The sequence below is a fragment of the Perna viridis genome, chromosome 7 (assembly GCF_037379345.1).
Source record: "Perna viridis isolate PV_CMFRI_1.1 ecotype Kerala chromosome 7, ASM3737934v1, whole genome shotgun sequence".
Classification (NCBI taxonomy): Eukaryota; Metazoa; Mollusca; class Bivalvia; order Mytilida; family Mytilidae; genus Perna; species Perna viridis.
The window spans coordinates 10,402,273-10,414,887 of NC_142451.1; the positions used below are offsets into that span (position 1 = coordinate 10,402,273).

Consider the following 12,615-nt stretch of genomic DNA (forward strand, 5'->3'; position numbering starts at 1 on the left):
TGCATGTTAAATTATAAAGTCGGTTATATGGGAAAAGACTATAGGATTTAAGGTTGTGCAACTTTATTCAAAATGTCTTTGAAGATAACGAGACCAAATCGAGACCCATTAACAAGAGAGTCTAAAACAGTAGCCTTCTAAACAAATAAATTATACCAAACACGTATTCGATACAGTTTTAAATAACACACCGAAACTATTTATATTAACGTCATCATAGATACACTCAGGTCTTTTAAATAATAGCTTAGAAGATTTTTCTTTAATTTCATATTTTAGAAAGTTGATCATTCATTTATAAAAGATAATTCTGTATTATTGGTCTCTTCTGTGACTGTGGTAATCTTTTCATCAATTAAGTTAAACATCCATTAAGGTTGAATTCCTTTCAAACTAACAAACAAACATAAGAGAATCGACAAAAGGATATTACTATGTGTTCAACTATGGTGGCTTCCGTACATCTGGTTACTTTTATCATACTGGTTGGACTTCTACAAGTTGGTAAGTTATTTTTTTGTTCATTAATCGTGTACAGACCAGTGAGTTCTGTCCTCCTGAATCATTGACAAGTGACAAGTGCGTTATGCCTGCCAGATACTGTTACAACAGGTCTGTGAAAATGGAAATCAGTTTATTGAGCGAAAGATTACGTTTTCTAAACTTCTGGGAAAATGTATAATGACATGTAAAGTCCCTTTGAGGCTCATAAGGGTAGTCAAGGGCATCATATTTAATTAGAAAAAAAATCTACCACTGTATTAAACTACATTATACATATAGACGACAATTTAGATATATTTAACTGCAACTGATTCATGATCGAATAAATAGAGATTTCATCCATTCTTTGAATCACGAATAATTTTGCTAAACAGATTAATCTCAACCTATTCATTTTATGGAAAGAAATCAGCCGAGATTATTTTGCTGTCTTAAAATATTCGATGTTTTTGGTAAATTGGCTTCATATTTCAAGTTTGAATTAACGAACATACTCGATAAATATTTCAAGAAAAAGTTTATCTAAATTTCATTACTTTATATAATTCTAGAGTTTGGGGCTTGTTCCTGGCATTACTGCTACTCGTGTAGTCATAGCGAGTCTAGTCCGTCAACAGCCTGTATTAACGCCACAGACACAAGCTTGGTCATGAATTGTTCTACTGGTTTCTGTTATTCATATATAGAGTACGATAAAGGTATAAATTTTGCTTTCATTGAATTAATCGTCATCTATCTCAACTTCAGCTGAATACCGAAATTCAGTTTAAACCTTCACAATGAACCTTATAACAAGTTGTGAATTCGGGCCAGCTATTAACTGAATTTATAATTGATACATTTCGGTCTCGCATTTTTAGTATACAAAGACTTATTTTTAAACTATCCGTTATGTACCTCTGTAGTGACATAGTATTCAAAGTGTTTCCTAAAATTTATTTGCTCGCAATATTATTGACTTATAGATGCTCTTTCTGAAATAAAGTATTTGGAAATGAAGTCTGCAGTTGAACTTTTAACCGGCAAACGCGTGTTAAATGTTATAGGAAGTCTTGCATATTTCCGTTGGTTGAGGTATAAAAACACATCAGTGCATTATCAAAACAGTTTTTAAGAACAGAAGAACGTTTTCAAGATTGAAGATATTAGCACTTCTGGCTCTTGTGTCACCTGAATTAATAAAAAAAAAATACATGTACAAACGATGTGTACTTTCGCAAATTTCAGACAACCTCAAGATTGTCTCGATGCTTAGAAGATGCCAGATTAAGGATTTAGGGACTCAGTGTTATCCCCCTGGTCCAGCCAAACTAGTATGCATTGAGACCTGTCAAGATGACTACTGCAATACCAATGCCAAGCTCTATGGTGATGATGCATCAGCTGGAACCCGGATTCACACTGTAACATTACCTATTCTTACTTTACTGACATTTATTCTTCTGTAGGATGAACATGGAATTTCTCAATGGATAATGGCTATATTATTTGAAGCGAAAAAAAGAGATTTTAAAATGTTGGCAATTGATTTTGGATTGCACTGTATTGCAACGGGTTACAGCGAAATCCATACTAATCACAGAACATGTGCTATTTATATACGGTATTTGTTAATGTACCACTAAATCACACTGCAACCCTTTCTACGAACATTATTAACCACAAATTATTTTCAAAGACAAATCTTTTCAATTTCGACATTGTTATGCATTTTGTCTCGTATATTTTACCTTAAGGTTAATCGTATGAAGTCCTCCTAACGGTATTTAATGCGAGATAAAGTCATAGCTAGGAAGCATTGAGAGCCTGATTTCAGTCTGACCACAGGTACTTGGGGTCGGGATTTTTTTTTGCCGGGGCCTTTCCGAGTTTACTTAAAGGTGTGTTTATACTTGTTGAAGATTTTGGTGATCTTGGAAAGTAATTACTATTTTGGATTTAGGTTATATGCCGATGTATTTATCGCGTTGCGCCATATCTGTTCTTTTTTCTAAAAAAAAAAGCACAAAACAACATTCTGTGTACAGTCGCCGAATCACTACGTTAACTAATCACCTGTTTGTGGGTGTGGGTGCCTAACTTCCGGTTGGATGGCAAGGTTGTTGTTTTCCTAAGGTAATGGACCAAAAACAATACTCATCAATTCATGTTTGTTTTTGCTTCTATTTTTTTGTTGTTGTTTACTTTATATATTAAGATGAAACCATGAGAAAGTATATTCCATTGACTTGCTTCCAACATGTTTGACCATTTTTGAAGAAATTGCGACCACCTTTGCTATTCACAAGAAATGCAGGAAAAAACTGACAAATCGTTCTATGTGTAGATGCAGATCCAGTGTAATATATTGTCTGTTTAAAACAAAAACAGAAGTAGTCTTTCAGATAATCTCATTGATATAATTGACCAGTTTGGAACCTAGCATTGTACAAGCAAACTTATTGCGATATAAAATTTTGGGAATGAAGGAACACACACAGCAACGCAGACAGACATTGAAACGACACACAACATAAAAAACCAAAAGAAAACACATGAAAAACTACATCTCCACTAACACTGGTATCATGAATCCGGTGTATAAAGATACTGAAAGTAACCCTTATATTTCAAAATCCATTTTTTACTTACGAAAATGGGAACGAATGGTAAACATGTTGTAAGCGTATAGTAAACGGGTTTAACTTTTTGATAACAAGCACCTAACATACACAACGAATAGAAACCGTTTTGATAACGTGCTAAACGATCACCAAACGTTTTCTGAACGTTTTCATCAATTCGAAGGTGTTCGTTGAGAATTTTCATGCTTGCACATAAATTCTTAATGTCAAGAACGAATTAAAAAGTTATCAAACAAGTTATACAACGAATAAGAAAGAAGGCAAAGCGAATGCTAGACGAAGGCCAAATGAACTTGTTTTTCCTTGACGTTAAGTTTCCTTGAGCCCCTTAACTTGAAGAAAACTAGGAAAATATGATTAAATAAAAGAAAACTTCTCGCGGAAATTTTATCACCACCCGTGGTTATAAAGTTGCGCGCATGTTAAATTACGCGATGAGAGTGGGTGATCCTTCAGTCATACTTATAATTAGGATTACAGGTTGTGCAAAAAAGATAAAAAGACTAAATCGTGACACATTAACTTCTAAACAAATAAATTATACCAAGCATGTATTAGATACAGTTTAAGATAACACACCGAATCTGCTTATATAAACGTCTAGACAAGACATCATGTCATAAAAATCAAGCGTCTTTAAGTGAGCTGTGGATTAGTAGATGCCCACTTGGTAGACTAATGACAAAGTCCATGTTTGCATCAGGAAACCTCAAAAGTCACTCAGACGAAAAAATAATAATAATAGGAGGTGCGCAATGCCACCATTTGATAAATAATTTGCGAAACATTTATCAACTTCAATTCAGCATTCATAGAGGAGTTGCAAATTAGTCATTGTCTATGTATCGCATTAGTAAATCCAAAAAGTCATAGAGATGGAAAAGGAAATAGGTTCACAGTGTCATCATGTGGTAAAGAATTTGTGAGTTCCATTATATTTTATTCTGTGGTTTTAGAACAGAGGAGCTCCGGATTAGAAGAAATCTCACCCTTAGTCTAATATGACATAGTGTATGTTTTGAATCAAACCCCAAATGTCATTCAGATAGAAAATAAAATAAGAGGTTCGTTACGGCATAGAAATTGCGACAGCCATTCGTATATTCACAAAAAAATTTATTACCACTATTTTGAGTTACTAATAACAAGTACATGTATGCATGTATATGTAAAATCTATTGCAAAACCAATCATACTGAGTTTCGTGACTCATCTTATGTTGTAAATATTCTCACAGCCTTCAATAGTCATCTCCGAGTATATGATTTGGTAAATAATGACCAATGACCAAACTCCCATGTGCATACAACAAAAACATCCAGTCATGTTGAAAAAACAATCCTGAACTGCAAAAATAGAAGTAATGTCGGTGTGCAAGCTATTTTTGGAAAGCTTCAAGTTGTGTACCGCTTAATCAGACTGCAATCTAATTAAAAGCCGATCTCGCATCCGATAAGCATCCTAAATAGGTACAGAAAAAATGTAAGGTGAAACCTTTGCATTTTTTATATTGTTATTTAGCCACGTTGGTTTTACTTTTACGATAACTGTACTTGATATTTATACAATTCCTATAAAATGTAACTTTGAAAGTTTGATATTGTGTATTCGAACCAATTCTTTTCAGTTTTAATAAGTGCTAAGATTAAGTAATCCAACAATTTTTAATCATAACTTCAAATTTCATGACACATATTTGTCATAAAACTATAATGGTTGCAGTAAAAAATTGATTTACTATAACACTAAGCTAGCCAAAGAGTGCGTGAAATTTATGACCGTTTCACATTTTCCGAAATATTTTTTTTTTCGAACTAGTTTAATCTTCATTAATTCTGGCATAACGTTGTAAGGAGTCTAGCGCCGTACAAAAAAGTCTGCATAGTTATGTCAAGCTCTGACATAACGTATGAGTTGGGATATGAAAATTGCATACGCAGACCTTTAAGGAACGTTTCCACAGATGGAAGGAAAGTTTACAATACGGGATGAAAAGTCATCGCGTTTGTCGTATAGTTTGGTCAATAGTTTTCCTTTACCTTCGATCTCTTACGTGTAGGTTAAGATTTTAATTAAAGTTCTAAAGTATGCTCATCCGACATCATTTTTGAGAAGGAAAAGTTAAAAAAATCTTCATACAAACACTATTTCACTACTAAGTATTTGTACCACAATTACTAATGAATTAAGATATTTCATAGTGATTGTTAAAATGAGTTATAATTTCATATTTCATTAAAATAATGCAAATGAACTATGAAATCTGTCAAAAAGATCGGTTTGCTAACATTTCATTTTATAGGGATCATATAGTTGTATTTTCGTTGTAACATTGTAGTATTTGAGGCCTTGAACTTAAAGTCTGCTTTTTATCTTGACTTAGTCCTAGGCTGGGAGGGTCCACCTTGCACCCCCATACTCATCAACTTCATGGTGATTTTTAAGTACCTTTATACCTCCTATTACCGGAGCAATTTATCGCCAAAGGATATTCTCGGATTCCTTTTCAGTCTAAGCCTATATATATTGTACCCAACTGGACCAAAAAGCCAAGATTTTTGTGACTCAAGTGTCTAAGCCTTTCTAGGACAGCATGTGTAAACAAACTCAACAAATTTATGTATCATCATATAGCCAAATGTCTCAGCATTACAATGGTACCATGAACATTACGATAACACGTAGGGTTTTGGGATAAAACGAAAAAAATGTACCTGAAAATCGCTTAAATTGACATATTTTTCAATGTCATAACCCCTCAAATATTTATGTTTCTGTAAAAAATTGCTTATTTGGTATTTCCTGTTTAATAGTATCAGATATAATACTTCTTGGGTTCTTTTGTGAATTTCGGCGATTTTCGTAGTCAGAACTTATAAAAATGAAAAAAAATGGGATTTTCGATGTTGACATATTAAATTTTTTCGATGTTAAAAATATTACCCCTACCTCCTAGAAAACTGACTCACGGCATACTGACACCGTAAAACTCATATTTTAGGCATTTATAATTAAGATAATTATGTAGCAATATATTTGATCAATTCAGCCGCTTAGATTTTCCTTTTAACTTGACAATTACTATAAAATCGAAAAAATGGAATTTTTGGAATTTCTTCTATATAACCCGTTATTGTCTTTTTTTCAGAATACCGTAGTTCAACAAGCTTTTGTGTGATACGATACATCAATATAGCGTCTTAGCTTCAAAATGAGCCCAAGTAATAAATATTTGACCTTTCCAAGTGTAGTTAGGTGGAAAATTGCCCCCCATGCCTTTCTTTTGCACAAATGGCAAGGAGAAATGGAAGAAAATGTGAAATTCCGAAAATTCCTCACTTTATGAAAAACTCACTATTGTCCGCTTGAAACTGAAAAATGCGCGCCTGAAATGAAAAAAAAATATGTTGAATACATCGATATACTAAATATTTCTTTTTTTTTGCATTGGTTATATGCTAAAAATTAACATTTTAGTTCATGTTGAGGTACTTATATTCTTTTCAAGGGTGGAAGTGGCAATTTTTCACCTAATTGGACTTGGAAAAGTTCAAATATTTATTACTCGGGCTCATTAGAAAACTAAGACACTATATAGTTGTATTTGAATATACTAAAGTTTGGAGTACGGTAATTTAAAAAAATGCAAATTGTAAGTGAAATGGAAGAAAATATGAAATTTCGAAAATTCCCTTTTCATGACAAAACTCACTATTGTCACATTGAAACTGAAAAATACGCGCCTGAAATGAGAAGATATGTTGGATACATCCATAATTAAAACAACAGTACCCAACATGTCTAGTATATACGTTTATATGCCAAAAAAAACATAAACATTTTAGTTAATGGTGAGGCATTTTTTTCATGGGTATGGGTGGCAATTTTTCACTTAACTTGGAAAAGTTCAAAATATTTATTACTTGTGCTCATTTTGAAGCTAAGATACTATACTATTGTACTGTCTTAGCTTCAAAACGAGCACAATTAAATGTATCACAACAAAAGCTTGTTTAAAAATACAGTTCTCAGAAAAAAAGGAAATAACTGGTGATATAGAGGAAATTCTGAAATTCTGAAAATTGCTCTTTTTACATTACAGTAATTGTACCCCTCCCCCCCCCCAAAAAAAAAAGTTTAAGTGCCTGAATTGTTTTGTTATATTGGGTACTATTATCTTAATTAGGAATGCCTAAAATATGAGTTTTACGGTGTCGGTATGCTGTGAGAATTCTGTTTCATAGTGAGATAAGTTTTCTAGGGGTAGGGGTAATATTTTGAACATTTTTGAGAAATTCTTTCTTGAAAATTAGCTTTTCGTGGTTGATTTATGTAGAAAAGTGAATTATCTATCAAATGATGCCAAATTTGAGACGTTTTAGTTGAACAATGACTTGAAGAGTTGAATTTATATGACTTTAAAGGGAAAAATCGAAAATCACATTTTTCACTTTTTGGGATAAATTCTGACCAGGAATGATCGCCAAAATTCATCAGAAGAATCCCGAAAGTATTATTTGTGATAATACTAAACAGAAAATATCAAATAAGCGATTTTTTACTGAAGTATAGATATTTTAGGGGTTTTGACATTGAAAAATGTGTCAATTTAAGCGATTTTTCAGTGGATTTTTGATTTATTCCACTTCGTCCATGGGTAGACATAGGGCGACTACAGTTTCTCTCCATTCGCTTCGGTTTTGGGCGATGGTGTTACAATTCTTCCACGTTAGTCCTACTCTCTTCAGTTCAGAGTTCAAACCCCTCCTCCAGGTGTTCTTTGGTCTTCCGCTTTTTCTTTGCCCTTGGGGATTCCAATCTAAAGCTTGCTTTGTAGTGTTTTTATTGTTCTTCCTTAAAGTATGACCAATCCATTTCCATTTTCGGGTTCGAATGGTGTTTTCTATTGGTTGTTGTTTTGTTCTTTGCCAGAGTTTCTTGTTTGTTATTTTTTCTGGCCATCTGATATTCAGTATATTTCTTAGGCACTTGTTAACAAAGACTTGTATAGATTTCATGGTGTTTTCTGTTTCTCTCCAGGTCTCGCAACCATATAACAGGACAGACTTAACATTGCTGTTGAAAATTCTGATCTTAGTAGCCGTTCTCAGTGTTCTACTTTTCCATACTTGCTTTAGAATGGAAAAAGCCTGTAATGCTTTCATCTTTCTGGCTTGTACATCTTCGTCAGTGCCTCCAGTTGTACTCATGACACTTCCAAGGTACGTAAATTTATCTACATTCTCTATCTGTTGGTTATTTACCAATATTGGATCCATCTGGTTTTGTTGGATTCTCATGGCTTTGGTGTTGGCTGTGTTGATATACAATCCTGTTCTTTTAGCTGTTTCTTCGAGATGGTTGACCTGGTGTTGGGAATCTTGAAGACGATGCGATAGTGTGCATATGTCGTCTGCAAATTCGAGGTCTTCTAGACGAGATGTTAGTGTCCATTGTATACCATGAGGGTCGTTGTAAGCTGTTGTTGCTATCCAGTCGATGACTATGAGAAAGAGAAGGGGAGAGAGAATGCATCCTTGCCTTACGCCAGTTGTTACAGGGAAAGGATCCGTCAATGTACCAGCATGTATGACCTGACAAGAGAATTCTTCATACAGTAACTTAATCATGGAAATAATCTTAGGTGGAATCCCATAGTGTCCTAGAATGTTCCACAAGACCTGATGATCTATGCTGTCGAATGCTTTCTGGAAGTCAATAAAGTTTAGATATAGGGATGACTGCCATTCGATCGTTTGCTCAATAATTATTCTGAGTGTAGCAATCTGGTCGACACATGATCGTTCTTGTCTAAATCCAGCTTGTTCATCTCTCAGCTTGCTATCAATCTCTTCTTTCATTCTTTGTAAGATTATACTGCATAGGATTTTACTAGGAATGGACAAAAGAGTTATTCCTCTCCAGTTGTTGCAATTGGATTTGTCCCCCTTTTTAGGTAGTTTTACCAAGAGTCCCTTTTGCCAGTCTTTTGGAATTTTTTCTTTTTCCCATATCTGGTTTAATAGCCCAAGAAGATATTGAATGGTAGTGTCATTCATGGACTTGAGGGCTTCTGGTGGTATGCCATCGATTCCCGCTGCTTTCCCATTCTTAAGATGTTTTAGGGCTTTTCTTACTTCATTTTCGGTAATTTTGTCAGTCTCTATGTTAAGTGTTGGACCTTCTTCAAGTATTGGTGGATTTGTTGGTGGTGGTCTGTTCAATACCTCATTAAAGTGTTCTTTCCATCTGTCAAGCTGATCTTCTAGCTTTGTGAGGGTATTGTTGTTTTTATCTTTGACTGGTAAATTTTCATTTTGAGAGATCTTTCCACTGAGTTGTCTTGTGATGTTATACAATGTTTTGATGTCTCCTTTTAAGCAGGCGTTTTCAACTTCTACTGCTAACTTTTCAGCATGGTTTCTTTTATCTCTTTTACAGCTTTTCTTCACTTCTCTGTCTTTTGCGCTGTAAAGGTCTTGCAGGTTTTTCTTTTGCTGTCTGGTTTTGGCACTCATCAACTTTTCTTTTATTTCCCTTCTTTCAGATATTGTATCCCATGTTTGATCTGACATCCATTTCTTTCTTTTCACTTGAAGGAAACCAACTGTTTCTTCGCATGCTTCCAGAATGGCTGTCTTTGTTGAGTTCCAGATGTCATCAATATCATTGTTCATTTCTTCGTTGTCAAGATCTAATAAAGTACTAAATCTGTTCCTGAGTGTAATTTGGAAGTTTTCTTTCACTTTCTGATCTTTAAACTTCTCAACATTAAACTTCCTTTTTGTAGTCTCTCTTTTCTTTGTTGTTAAAAGATTGAGTTTAATTTTTCCAATTACAAGGTGGTGATCTGCTGCTGCGTCTGCTCCACGTTTTGTTCGTACATCTTGTAATGAAGATCTCCATCGACGGCTTATTGTTATGTGGTCTATTTGGTTTTCAGTATCTCCAGATGGTGAAATCCAGGTGGTTTTATGACGAGATTTATGTAGAAACCAAGTACCGCCAATTACTAGACTGTTTATAGCGCAAAAGTCAGCAAACATCTCTCCGTTCTCATTCATTTGCCCTATTCCATGTGGTCCTATCTCCCTTTCTCTACCTCCTCTGTCATCACCTACTTTGGCATTCAGATCTCCTAAGATGATAAGGATGTCTCTTTTAGGAACGGCATCAACAACTGATTGTAATAAGTTGTAGAAGTCATTTTTATCATCTTCGTCTGCGGTGTTTGTTGGTGCATACACCTGTATAAATGTTGTTTTCTGGAATCGAGTGTCAAATCTAGCTGATATCACTCTTGCAGATATAGGATTCCACTCCAAAAGCGATTTCTTGGCTTTCTTTGTAAGCATGAATCCCACGCCTTTGTCATGTATGTCGTCTTCATTTGGATTTCCTGAGAATATGACCGTATGACCTGAAGATAGTGTTGTCATTCCAACTGTATTCCATCTTACTTCGCTGAGTCCTAGAATTTCGATATTGTATCTATCTATTTCGTTCGCAATTTGCAAGCTTTTGCCACTTTGATACATTGTTCTAACATTCCAAGTGCCTATGGTTGTTGGTTGTTTTAGTGAGAACAACTTCATCGGCTTTCGCGTCATTTGCTGTCCTCGATGTTTGGTTTGGTTCTCTTTCTCTAGTCGTTGACGAGTCCGAGGAATGACTTTTACTGTAATCGTTTCTGTAACCATTTGTATCCACTAGTGGGGGGTTGGCCCTCTAGCTTCAGCTTTATTTTAATGTGGTGGTCAGCAAGTCCCTCACATGCTTTTGTATCAGAGTTTGCTCTCCTAGATAGGTTCCCTACCATGGGTGACGACTCCTTTCTAGCCGGGTTTTACATCAGAGTTTCCTCTCCTAGACAGGTTCCCTTCCAAAGGTTTGATCCCAATCTGACCATCGTTTTCTGTCTGGGTTGTCTCCCGTAGCCTTTGACTCAACAGTCCATCACAAGGCAGCGATCTATTTAACCCATAGGTGGGGCAAGGTTGGTGAGAGCCAGGGCGTGTTCCACGCGCCGGTGGGCCTGCACTCTGCACCTCTAGGGTCCTTGTTACTCCGAGATCCCCTTCATGTTAGCCTTGAGTACTAGACCCAAGTTACCGTGTGTTACCTCGGGGAGGCAAATTGAAGGAGTCTTGGTAGTGTAGAGGCTATGTACTGGCAGAGGAAGGCTTCTGCTTGCGCTGCTCCCCTTTTCGTCTACAAGTAGACTAGCCAGCGTCAGTAGCGATCTAGAGACGTTCGATCACTACTGTACTAGACGCATATCACTACCCTGTGGTTTTTAAGCCACCAACACACAAGTTGGGGTAGGGGTAAAATCGTAAGTATTACCGTAACTTTCTTGGTACAATTGTGTATATATATATACCTTTATTTCCCACTAAATCTAACCAAATCTAACCAAATCAAAAACGCTAACTCTTGCAAAGTGCTAATTTTTATGTACAACCTATATAAATTCGATCTCAAAAGCGCAACATCCAAATAAAAAACTCAGACTTGTTATGTGATCTGTAACTGATTCTGAATAGGAAATAAAAGTAAAGCTGGTGGGTTTATGACATTCATGAATCACCTCTTGTCTGATTTTTAGAAAGACTGGTCATTAAATGTTTATCTCTAAGAATCAGGCAATGAGTGAAACATTGAATAAAAACCCACCATTTTGAAAGTTTTATTTGATTCCTTGCACCATCAGAATCAAGGAAAAAAGACACAATTTTCCAAATCATTTTAGTGAAGTTTTATTTCATTGAAAACAGAGAGTTTATTTTAGTGTAATTTGAAATGCGTTGAAAATGGACATTTCAGATAATTCTGTCAAAAACATCATTTTTCGAACCTTTCATTGAAAAATTTCTGAACAAATCCAATGATGTAGAGATCAAATCGTGATCTTATCAAATCATCCATGGTGAAATTATATAGTCAGATCGGTGGGTTTTGACATTCATGTTTCTGATTTTTTTGCCCAACTTGCCTGATTCATACGAAGACTTACACTTAAGTTCCATGCACTGACCTACAATATTTGTTGGTCAGTTGTGGGGATGACATTCTACTAATTTTATATATTTTATACTAATATCCTGTTTTGTCTTCAATATGTAGTATTTGTATCCTATGTTCTAAAGAATAGACAGACTATTGAAAAAGATGATGAAAATCCTTATGATCAAGACTGAAATATCTACAAGTTTAAAGTTTTATGAAATATAGCTTTGATTTGTCTTGGCTTCCCTTTCTCCTGCTAGTTCCGACTAATAAATTGTTCCTAAAGTCACATGCGAGAGATTGTGGAAATGACAGAGACCACTGATCAAATGTGTTAAGGTACTGCATTAGGTCTCCTCTGGAATTGATAAAATGGAGAGTGTGGTTATGAGCCTCGCTGATGATAACAGAGCCCTGACGGGTTACAATAATTCCTTTTGGTTTGAATTTCATTTCGATGTTAAACACAGGATGGCCT

At 35.1% G+C, this 12,615-nt stretch overlaps 2 protein-coding genes across 2 annotated transcripts; one reads left to right on the forward strand and one right to left on the reverse strand.

Moving 5' to 3' along the window:
- The first annotated feature begins 247 nt into the window (after window positions 1-247).
- LOC148611279 (uncharacterized) lies at window positions 248-2,199 on the forward strand. Its single transcript, XM_088595286.1, has 3 exons — window positions 248-504; window positions 1,056-1,202; window positions 1,732-2,199. The coding sequence occupies exons 1-3, from the start codon at window positions 435-437 to the stop codon at window positions 1,950-1,952; spliced, it is 438 nt and encodes a 145-aa protein (XP_088451412.1). The 5' UTR covers window positions 248-434; the 3' UTR covers window positions 1,953-2,199.
- A 352-nt stretch (window positions 2,200-2,551) lies between these two features.
- On the reverse strand, window positions 2,552-10,666 carry LOC148611280 (protein CFDP2-like). Its single transcript, XM_088595236.1, has 3 exons — window positions 9,737-10,666; window positions 9,266-9,397; window positions 2,552-2,614 (listed from the first exon to the last, which is right to left on the reverse strand). Exons 1-3 carry the CDS (start codon window positions 10,664-10,666, stop codon window positions 2,552-2,554), a joined length of 1,125 nt encoding a protein of 374 aa, XP_088451362.1.
- Window positions 10,667-12,615: the final 1,949 nt, after the last annotated feature.

What these genes read in the sequence shown, in the direction of transcription:
- LOC148611280 (XM_088595236.1), bottom strand. Translation starts at nt 10,666, where the DNA reads ATGTATCAAAGTGGCAAAAGCTTGCAAATTGCGAACGAAATAGATAGA. An exon ending in TGGAAGCATGCGAAGAAACA is followed by an intron (nt 9,398 to 9,736) that starts GTTGGTTTCCTT and finishes ACCCTCACAAAG; the next exon opens with CTAGAAGATCAGCTTGACAG. An exon ending in ACAAAATTACCGAAAATGAA is followed by an intron (nt 2,615 to 9,265) that starts GTAAGAAAAGCC and finishes CCATTACCTTAG; the next exon opens with GAAAACAACAACCTTGCCAT.
- LOC148611279 (XM_088595286.1), top strand. Translation starts at nt 435, where the DNA reads ATGTGTTCAACTATGGTGGCTTCCGTACATCTGGTTACTTTTATCATA. An exon ending in GGTTGGACTTCTACAAGTTG is followed by an intron (nt 505 to 1,055) that starts GTAAGTTATTTT and finishes ATATAATTCTAG; the next exon opens with AGTTTGGGGCTTGTTCCTGG. An exon ending in ATATATAGAGTACGATAAAG is followed by an intron (nt 1,203 to 1,731) that starts GTATAAATTTTG and finishes CGCAAATTTCAG; the next exon opens with ACAACCTCAAGATTGTCTCG.